Below are 11572 nucleotides of genomic sequence, written 5' to 3'. Positions count from 1 at the left end.
ATGTCAAGTACTAGGCAGCCAAAGGTTAAAAAAGGTTTGATTTCCCAGCAGGCAGAAAAGTAAAAGCAAGGGAATCTAAGCCACACATGTATTATAGGAAATATACATTTAAATCAATATTTATAGACAGTACTTTGGTATTTGAATCATTTGAAAGCACTGTTTCCACCATTCCAATGTTAGGATTATGACATTTACAGTATGTATTGCTACCTCAGTGAAAATGTCTAAGTAGGCTACCACCATGAATTTCTAGTCATCAAGATGGAAGCTCTTTCAATGAATTTATTGATTGTATCAACCATGTTTCAGTGTACAACAGTACATAGAGGTAGAAAATAAGACTAGAGGTGACACGGCAATTCACGACAGCACTGAAAGGCACGTGCAGCCTCCCATCTAATGTGGTAGTGTAGGCAGCACCTTCAGTCAATGCAAATCAATGGAGAACATGCCCACCTCTTTCAAAAAAAGGACTAAAGATGTGTTACACATTAATCAAAGACCAGATTTGACAGCAGGCTAAATATCTAGGCTACTTAAATCATATGAGTCGACCAAATACATTTAAAAATCTAATTCTATTAATTACGTAGATATTAGCAGCATACTTCAACTATTGTCCTTTTATGATGTAGATGGACATTTTCACATTATTAAGCCATTTTTTGACAGGGGTGAGCCCCTTCTACATTCATTTCCATTCGTCATGTCTACCTCCAAAAAATGGCAGCCACAGATTGCCACGAAAAGGGGGCGGGGTCACCTCTAGATGTTATGTTCTACCTCTATGGTCCTACATGGTTGGAAAGCTTAGATTAGTGTTTCTCAGAGGCAGGGATGGGCAGTATGTGTTACACGTATTTGTATTTTGTATCAAAATACTTTCCTCCAATATTTTGTGTATTTCACAAAACTACAAAATACAAATACCTTTTTCTAAAGAATGGGCGAGGCCACACGCACAAGTGGAGGAAGCAAGGTTGCATATTGTAATGCAGTCATAGAGCCAACCAGTATAGTTACAATACCCACTCTGGCCACCATGCTATAGGGAGCGCAGTTTCAATGAGCGGTATAGTTGCTATACCTACTCTGGTCTCCATGCTATAGGGAGCACAGTTTCAATGAGCAGTATAGTTGCAATACCTACTCTGGCCACCATCCTATAGTGCACTTTTTTTTAAAAAGCACTTGTATCTCTACTTTGTCACAGAAATTATTGCTATTCTTATGGCACTGACATATTAAGTCAAGAGTGAAGGGTGACCAGTTGAGAGATGTTCTCATTTGCAGGCCTCATAAACCGGCCCCATCGCCAACGTTGGAATTTGAAGCTGTTTGAAAAATTAGTTATGATGACAGAGCCTACAGTATATCTCCCTTATATAGTATTATTCAACTTTTTGGTCTTGTGTTTGCATGTCATCGTCAGTATCTTTGCAAAAGTTGTACGCATGTATGATATCGCTGCAACACATGAATGGCAATGGTCGATTTTAGTTTGTAATACTAGGGGGGGGGGCTGTGTGCTCAAAAAAGGTTGGCTTAGATGAAGTGGAATTCTGGACAGTGCAGGAAGTAAATTAGTTGAGAGTAAATTAATACCAAAGGTGGCTGCATTGTGATCAGTGAAATCTAGAAGTCTAGAATACATGTTGCTCTATTCTGTCTGTAGCTTTGGATAAATTGTCTGCCATGTAATATAATGTAATGTGTTGTCTGTTGAATTCATTCAACGATTACTTTTTCCTACATCAATTTGCTGCTTTCATTTCATCCATTATGCTTTCATTTCAGAGCACAGTGTCACAATACGCCAGTTTTAAACTAAAACTGAAATTGAAACGGAATAAACGAAATTGCCAGAGAAAATTGCAGGTAGTGTTCAGAGTCATGCAGATTTTGAGACATGCCAAGTGATGAAACCAGTATACCAGAGCAGTAAACGCCTTTACATCGAAAATATGAAATGGATTTTACACGTACTTAACAATTATTCAAAAGTGTGTATTCTTTTCTGGTGCACCCTGTATTTACAATTTTAGTTGCCTAATCAAGTCAAGTCAAGTCAAGTCAAGTTTATTGTCAATTTCTTTACATGCACTGGTCATACAAAGAATTTGAAATTGCGTTTCTTGCTCCCCCATGCAGACATAGACTAATCTAGGTAAGGACATAGACAGTATAGACATAGACAGTACTCATACATGGACATAGACAGTATGGACGTAGACATTGCTCATACAGACATTTAAAGTGCAAGACTGGACAACAGAAGACTTGTAGAGAACATACATTAAGAGGAGGTATTTTGTTGTTCTTTTTCTAAAAGTCCTTTATAGCGTTCTGACATAGTAATAGTAGCATTTGAAGAAAATAAATAATTATGTACACCTGATATAGGGTGTGTTGGGCTCCTTCGATCACACCCTCTCTTACTATACCAATGTGCATGACCTAAAATGTGTAAATCCAATAGGATTCCATGTCCATACAGTTTGGTGTGGGGAAATGTGCATAAGATCAATATGGTTAGCCTAATAATTCTGCACAGCCTGTATGTGTCGGTCACACCCATGTTATGCTACAAATACAATAACTTGCACTGAAATCAGAGAGAAGCCAACGAGTAGAATGTAACATGTTTTTTGCTAAAAATATTTATTCATCTGTAACAAAACAGTGCAAAAATATATACAGTTCTGGTTTCAAGATTCACATATAGTCAAGTATTTCTGTTTCCATCTCGTTCTCGCTGCCATCAGAGGGCTGGTACTCTTCGTCCTCATCATCTTCCTCCTCCTCATCGTAGTCTCTTTTACTAATGCCAGTCACAGACTTCTCTTTAGTCTTAGGAGTGTGGAACAGCCCAGCTGCTGAAAATAAAATGTTTGTGGTCATGGTCAAATAATAATATTTTTTTCCAGTTCATTGAATACTGTGAAAGCAAAAAAGGTTGCCTGACACAGCCAGTTCCTCTACTTCTTTTTATTCGTAATTGGGCTACGAATGAAATGTCAGGCTGGCAAAGGCCCATCAAATTAAAAAAAGAAAATCTAAGCTCATTCCTTTATAAAACACTCTAAAAACAATAACTGCTGACCTAAGTGATGTACAAGCAGCTCAGTTACAAAAAAGTAATCAACAATAATACAAATAATAATAAACATCAACATACAGTATTCAGTCTCAATGTGCATGTGAATAGTGAGAATATAAAAGCATTCTACCTTATTCCCTTATATGATATTCTATTCCATCATAAGCAAATAATATTCAGGATAATCAATAAAATCATTATCAAATCAATAAAATACAAAAGGAAAATTAAGTGATCCTAAAAAATGAAAAGATGATCACACACCTGTACAAATTTAACTGTAGAAAAGTGTTGCATACTATGACTATGTCCTTGATTGCTAACGCTTTGGATAAAAACTGATGTAATGAAATGTAATTTAGTTTGATATACTAGTCATCACATGCTGACACCCAGTTTAAGCACATGTTGTTTGGCTTTCTGAACCAATTGTAGTTGACGCAGCTGGACGATCAGGGGTGAGTTTCTCAAAAGGGAAGTTGTTAGCCTGTTAGCAACTTCGGTAGTTGCCAATGGGAAAATGTATTGAAAGCAACGAAGTAGCTAATGTAGTAAGCAACTTTGGTTTCAAGAAATTCACCCTAGCTTTGTCAGAGCCCACGTTGTTAGTTAATGTGTGACTGTGGTCCTTGAAAACTCACAACCAGTACTGATAGAAATAGAACAAATAGTCATCACCCCTCTGATAGACCGCCTCTGTGTTTACCTCTAGGAATAAGTGCCTGCTCTCAACTTGTCTTCATGAAAAGATGGTCTGTAGTTTGAACATCCAATCCTGGATTTTACATCCTAAAACGTTCACTGACTTAGTATGATCCGGTAACCTATTATACAGTATATGGCCACTAACTATCATTTTGAAATATACAGTAATATAAAGTACTTTGTATCCCTTATTCTGTAACTCCATGCCAAACCAAAAGATGTACACAGTGCTTCAGTAAGTTTCAATTTAATGTTTAGAAAAAGCACTTGAGAATAATTTGGTAAAGTAGTAGTCTGCAAAAGTTTGTAGAAGTTATCGTAGTTTCAATACAACAAAGAAGGGCAACAGACATGAGATGGAGATTTACACAAGGACGGTATGCAGTTTGAACAGGAAAATCCTAAATATGAACTTACTCATTTCGGTATGGGAACTATTTTCCAGTGCAGAAAAACACAGCCGAAGCACATACGACATACTATCCCTACTGGGAAAAAATGCCCTTTTTGAACTTTTTGTTTTTGGTCAAAATGTACTGTGGCCCATATTAACATTGTCATCTGTAAGCTGTAATGTAAACTTAAACACTTAGTGGTTTCTTTTGCCTTAAGACATGTAAAAGTTTCTATCTTTTACCTGACATGTTTCGACGGTGTTACTTCCGTCTTCATCAGAGGGTCACTGTGATGTTGATGAGTGACGTGCTTTAAAAACAGCTGATGTTGTTGTGGAGGTGTGACCTCCCCGTCAATAATGACAGGTTGGTCACACCTCCTGCTGTTAGAGTTGTCCTCTTAGGATGGTGGTCCAGGTGTGTGAGAGCATGTATGCCCCCTCATCCCTCTTCAAGGTACTTTGGCTACGCTTTCTGATCTCCATAGACTCCTTAATCCAGCGGTGGTATCTGTTGTTCTCTTGCTGTATGACTTTTGCCTTGTCCCAGTCCATGATGTGATTTTCCCTCCTACAGTGGTCAGTTATGGCTGATTTGAGGTTCTCCTGTGTGGCTCTCTCCTTTATTGCTCTTGTATGTCTTTGTTCTGTTTCCTTTTCACACTCTTTTTTTTGCTTATTTTTTCTTATGTTGAATGTCCTCCCTGTCTCCCCAATATATGACTTGTTGCATGACCGGCACGGAATCTCATATATGACATTGCATTTGTTATGTTGGTCTATTTTGTCCTTGGGGTGTACTAGCAGCTGTCGTAGTTTGGTGTGTGGCTTTACTGGCGTTTGTATCTTGTGTTTCTTCATGGCTCGCTGTATGCGTTCGGTGATCCCTTTGATGTAGGGCAGGGGGCATACATGCTCTCACACACCTGGACCACCATCCTAAGAGGACAACTCTAATAGCAGGAGGTGTGACCAACCTGTCATTATTGACGGGGAGGTCACACCTCCACAACAACATCAGCTGTTTTTAAAGCACGTCACTCATCAACATCACAGTGACCCTCTGATGAAGACGGAAGTAACACCGTCGAAACATGTCAGGTAAAAGATAGAAACTTTTACATGTCTTAAGGCAAAAGAAACCACTAAGTGTTTAAGTTAAACAGTTAGACATAATGAACTTAATACATATGTAATGTAAACTGACAGATACCTTAATTTCATTCAGGATTAATAAAAGTACTCTACTCTACTGTCTACACAACGATCATGCCCCCCTGCCACCCAAAAATGTCTTACTGCTGTGTCCCTTGGACTCGCGGATGGTCTTTTTGATCATGAGGGACATGATGTCTCGGAGCTCATCAGCCGTGCGGGCCATACACCAGCCGTCGCGCTCATCACAAACTTCTTCCTTCCCATCGTTACGGTGGATGATGCTCTGAATTCTGGGAAGGAGACAAACAGAGATGTGGGCTGCCCATAAAAAAACAGAAATACAGAGAGGCTACACAGGTTTTCAGGTACAGTTTCGTTCTTCAGACAAGCAAAGTATTCGCTAACCTCCTTTAACTCACATATGAACTTCAGTGTCAAGCCCAAATGTGGGGGGCTTAGCGCACATTGGTGCATTGGTGAGGTCACACACTGATGTTTGTTGAAAATATTTGCCACCAATGAACTGTAGAGCAGTGGAGATATGTTCTCTGGAGTGATGAATCACTCTTCCATGTGGCAATCTGATGGATGAGTCTGGGTTTGAAGGTTGACAGGAGATCGGCACATTTTGGACTGCATAGTGCAGAGTGTGAAATTTGGTGGAGGATGTAAGGTGTGGGGCTGTTTCTCAGGATTTGAGTGTGTCCCCTTAGTTCCACAGAAAGGAATTTTGAATGTTTAAGGATACCAAAACATTTTTGACAATTCCATGCCCCAAACCTTTTGGAAGCAGTTTGGAGCAGGCCCCTTCCTCATCCAACATGACCGTGCAGCGTGCACTAGTGCACAAAGCAAGGTCCCTAAAGACATGGATGACAGAGTATGGTGTGGAAGAAATTGAGTGGCCTGCAGAGTCCTAACCTGAACTCAATAGGAATGGAATGGCACATAAGTTCATGTGTGAGGCAAGGCAGGTTTGCGAAAACATGCAGGCCCATAGCTCAACCTCATTTTGTATTCAAATAAATGGTCTTAGAAAATACATATTTTTAAATAGTCTGGATGAGAACAACAGACAGGCAGTATCATAATACTTATAATTTCATGACCGCTGCTTCCAAGAAGGCTGAAATTCTGGATCCCCTTTCTGGAGACTATACATACATAAATAAGCAAAAACACTTGAATGTTCTAGATCTTTTGCTAATTTAAACACACACACACACACACACACACACACACACACACACACACACACACACACACACACACACACACACACACACACACACAGAGACAGAATGTAGTACAGATTTTTGCAAATTTATTGTAGAAATGTTCGAGCAGTATAGTAGTTATCCAATATCCAAGCCCCGTGCACCGTGTAACATGGTGGCGCAGGGTGACCAGAGTAGGTATTGCAACTATGCGGCTCATTAAAACTGTGATGCCTATTGCCAAATTTGATCTTTTCATGAATATCTTCTGAATTATAAACCACTATTTACTAGTATAACCAAAGCACAATAAGTTTTGCAGCTAAAAATGTCTAAATATTTCTGGAAATTCAAAATGGTGGACCATGAAGAAGACCCCCCCCCCCCTTTTCATGTGTGAAAAATGCAATTTTCTCAGTCATACTGAATACTTAGAATTTGATGGTGGTGGTTAAGTATTTGTTAAAAAGGTCAAATTTGTGAATGGTCAGCATGGATTCTGGAAATGAACTACTAAAAATACTACACGGTGCACCTTTAATTTATTATTCATTGTCATTCATTAATAACAATAACAACAACAACAATAATAATAATAATAATAATAATAATAATAATAATAATAATAATAATAACTAGATTGCATTCTCACAGAAAATGCTGGAAGCGGGCTTGCCTTTTGGGGCAGAGATGAAACAAAGTACTATTGAGAAAACAAAGCTAAAAGAAATATTGGAAAAAATCCATCCACCCAGTTAGAAGTTATGGGCCAAACAATTCAGCCATCTTGGATTCAGCCATCTTGAAAGTGTTGTAGCTCTGCGTTTTGGGGATACACTAAATGACATACATGGTATTTTAAGTTGGCTAAGGAACACTGCATATGATATGATTTTGAAAATCAACATGGCTTCGAGCGGGATTCAAACTCACAACCTCCATATCTGTAATCCAGCCCCTTTGCCATTGATATTAAATGACATACAATACATGATATTTGAAGTTGGCTAAGGAACACTGCATATGATATCATTTTGAAAATCAACATGGCTTCGACTGGGGTTTGAACCCCCAACCTCCATATCTGTAATTCAGCACATTTGCCATTGATGCTAAATGACATACATGGCATTTTAAGTTGGCCAAGGAACACTGCATATGATATAATTTTGAAAATCAACATCTCAACCTCCATATCTGTAATCCAGCACATATGCCATTGATACTAAATGACATACATGGTATTTTAAGTTGGCTAAGGAACACTGCATATGATATAATTTTGAAAATCAACATGGCTTCAGGTGGAGTTCGAACCCTCAACCTCCATATCTCTAATCCAGCAGCATGCATTCCCATTAAGCCAAGCAGCTAGCTGTCATGCACAGTCCAGCAAGACTATATCACATTGCATTGAAGAGCTGAACAATAGACTTCTAGAATGGTTGCTCGCACCTGCTCGTTAAGAATAGAATCTTGAGACAGTGACAGTTGAAATGGAACCCCTTTTTTGACAGCACCTGTTCTGATTGACTGAATGACAGTTAGTATTGTGGTCTTAGCAGGGAACAGAATCAGACCCAGTGTTTTGTCTTTACACGGTCGTTGTAAAAAAACTAAAAACAGATCGGAGTCATGCATGTGATCTCTCTAACAGTCTTTGAATGAAGTTTATAGGTTAAATGGTTCAGGCACAAATGGACCTCCGTGTGGGACATGTGCTGATCTCTTGAAAAATGCACTTTTGGAAAGACTGGGAACCTCCATAGACCCAGGCCTGTCATTTTTTACAAACCTGCCATTTAAAAAGTATTGGGAGTTGGGAGATGAAACTTTGACAATTTGGAGACATCCCATAGAGCTCGCTAACAACGCGTCAACTAAACTTCTAGGTGAAAGTGTTGATGTTTTATGGCCGAAAAAGCCTCCTACACTCTAATCTCTAGAGTGGCGGAACCTTGGTTCATGAAGGTTCCACCACTGTTTTCAATGGGGACCCAAGCTTTCACAAAATCGCCAAAAACGGGAAAACGACAAGAGACACGGACAAGCCTATAACTATACATGATCTCCAAGCCGAGCCGGTCGTTTTAGTGTTTGAACGGTGTCTCTATCTTGAAAGGCCTAGGAGGAGATCCCTTTTTTTATTTTACTTCCCTGCACAAGAGAACCAACTAGATTGCATTCTCACAGAAAATGCTGGAAGCGGGCTTGCCTTTTGGGGCAGAGATGAAACAAAGTACTATTGAGAAAACAAAGCTAAAAGAAATGTTGGAAAAATCCATCCACCCAGTCAGAAGTTATGGGCCAAACAATTCAGCCATCTTGGATTCAGCCATCTTGAAAGTGTTGCAGCTCTGCGTTTTGGGGATATACTAAATGACATACATGGTATTTTAAGTTGGCTAAGGAACACTGCATATGATATAATTTTGAAAATCAACAAGGCTTCGAGCGGGATTCGAACTCACAACCTCCATATCTGTAATCCAGCCCCTTTGCCATTGATATTAACTGACATACAATACATGATATTTGAAGTTGGCTAAGGAACACTGCATATGATATCATTTTGAAAATCAACATGGTTTTGACTGGGGTTCGAACCCCCAACCTCCATGTCTGTAATTCAGCACATTTGCCATTCATACTAAATGACATACATGGCATTTTAAGTTGGCCAAGGAACACTGCATATCATATAATTTTGAAAATCAACATGGCTTTGACTGGGGTTCGAACCCCCAACCTCCATATCTGTAATTCAGCACATTTGCCATTCATACTAAATGACATACATGGCATTTTAAGTTGGCCAAGGAACACTGCATATGATATAATTTTGAAAATCAACATGGCTTCGACTGGGGTTCGAAACCCAACCTCAATATCTGTAATTCAGCACATTTGCCATTCATACTAAATGACATACATGGCATTTTAAGTTGGCCAAGGAACGCTGCATATGATATAATTTTGAAAATCAACATGGCTTCGACTGGGGTTCGAACCCCCAACCTCCATATCTGTAATTCAGCACATTTGCCATCGATACTAAATGACATACATGGTATTTTAACTTAGCTAAGGAACACTGCATATGATATAATTTTGAAAATCAGCATCGCTTCAGGTGGGATTCGAACTCTCAACCTCCATATCTCTAATCCAGCACATTTGCCATTGATAATAAATGACATACATGGCATTTTAAGTTGGCCAAGGAACACTGCATAATTTTGAAAATCAACATGGCTTCGGGTGGGGTTTGAACCCTCAACCTCCATATCTCTAATCCAGCAGCATGCATTCCCATTGAGCCAAGCAGCTGGCTGTCATGCACAGTCCAGCAAGACTATATCACATTGCATTGAAGAGCTGAACAATAGACTTCTAGAATGGTTTCACATCTGCTCGTTAACAATAGAATGTTAAGAGACAGTGACAGTTGAGATGGAACCCTTCATTGGCTGCACCTGTTCTGATTGACTGAATGACAGTTAGTATTGTGCTCTAAGCAGGGGACAGAATCAGACCCAGTGTTTTGTCTTTACACAGTTGTTGTAAAAAAAGGAGTTGGCACGTGTCCTTCACACAGATCGGAGTCATGCATGTGATCTCTCTAACAGTCTTTGAATGAAGTTTATAGGTTAAACGGTTCAGGCACAAATGGACCTCTTGTGGGACATGCGCTGATCTCTTGAAAAAGGCACTTTTGGGAAGACTGGAAACCTCCATAGACCCAGACCTGTCGTTTTTAAAATACCTGCCATTTAAAAAGTAATGGGAGTTGGGAGATGAAACTTTGACTATTTGTAGACATCCCATAGAGCTCGCCAACAACGCGTCAACTAAACTTCTAGGTGAAAGCGTTGATGTTTTATGACCGAAAAAGCCTCCTACACTCTAATCTCTAGAGTGGCGGAACCTTGGTTCATGAAGGTTCCACCATTGTTTTCAATGGGGACCCAAGCTTGCACAAAATCGCCAAAAACGGGAAAACGACAAGAGACACGGACAAGCCTATTAATGTAAATGATCTCCAAGCCGAGCCGGTCGTTTTAGTGTTTGAACGGTGTCTCTATCTCGAAAGGCCTAGGAGGAGATCCATTTTCTATTTTTGCTGCCTTACACAAGAGAACCAATAAAGAAACAGGACTTAGAGATTACTATAATTGGGCCTTGCTCTGCAAGGTCCTTGCTCCGCAAGCCCGCTTAATAATAGTAATGGTAATATTATTTTTATTATTATTACTATTATTATATATATATTATATAAGTAGCACGATTTCTTTTTCTTACTGATCCACTTCCAGGTCACACAGCTGGTAGAACATCTGCCTGTATGGTGGAAGCATGCCTTCGTGAAACCTAAATATGGATTCCTTTTAAAAGATTTCACATGACATGTATAGTTGATTTTTTATTTTTAAACTTTAAAATCCCACACATGGTGCCTTTATTTATTATAACTCATTTCAAAATGTATTGCTGCAATGACTCAAGAACTACCGTAAACACCAGTAACATTTAACCCGTTGATGCTTGATGTTGCGTTGCGCAACATTGGCCCTGGCGCCTGGAGCTGCAATACGCATCATTCAGGCTCATGAGATTTGAGACAACTTCATTAAAAATCTCTGTTTGTTTGAGATGAACGGACACATTCTAATGAAAGATGAGGCACTTAGTGTTTGAATGCAACTGAGTGCATATTTTTTATGTGCTTCAGAAGCTGAAATATTTAGGCTTTTATAGGCTGAGGGCTAGGGTGCATCAAACGCCCCTCGAAAATGAAAACTTTGCAAAATCCCACTTTGCTCTTGCAGTATTGTTCCTTTGCACTATCATAACTCCCCTGTACATTTCTAGGAAATTTGATTGATGTTAAAGGGTGGCACAATAGGCTTGAAATTGTGAATGGTAGTGAATGGGCATTTTTAGCTAAATCTGTGCAAAGTGTTTTTTGAGACTGATTTGATCAAAAACGGTGAG

The 11572-nt window shown here is 39.2% G+C and overlaps 1 protein-coding gene across 2 annotated transcripts; it reads right to left on the bottom strand.

Annotated features, from left to right (window-relative positions):
- Nucleotides 1-2635: 2635 nt before the first annotated feature.
- On the bottom strand, nt 2636-10947 carry LOC134459117 (general transcription factor 3C polypeptide 5-like). Of its 2 annotated transcripts, none has more exons than XM_063211441.1 (3): nt 10880-10947; nt 5502-5650; nt 2636-2879 (listed from the first exon to the last, which is right to left on the bottom strand). In XM_063211441.1, the coding sequence occupies exons 1-3, from the start codon at nt 10933-10935 to the stop codon at nt 2719-2721; spliced, it is 366 nt and encodes a 121-aa protein (XP_063067511.1). In that variant the 5' UTR covers nt 10936-10947; the 3' UTR covers nt 2636-2718. The 2 variants fall into 2 exon arrangements, with proteins under 2 accessions (XP_063067511.1, XP_063067512.1); XM_063211442.1 differs by having other exon boundaries at nt 2656-2876.
- Between the last annotated feature and the right edge of the window lie 625 nt (nt 10948-11572).

Source organism: Engraulis encrasicolus, chromosome 11 (assembly GCF_034702125.1).
Source record: "Engraulis encrasicolus isolate BLACKSEA-1 chromosome 11, IST_EnEncr_1.0, whole genome shotgun sequence".
NCBI lineage: Eukaryota > Metazoa > Chordata > Actinopteri > Clupeiformes > Engraulidae > Engraulis > Engraulis encrasicolus.
Note: the sequence above shows the minus strand (reverse complement) of the source record. Positions and strands in the feature narration are given on the sequence as shown.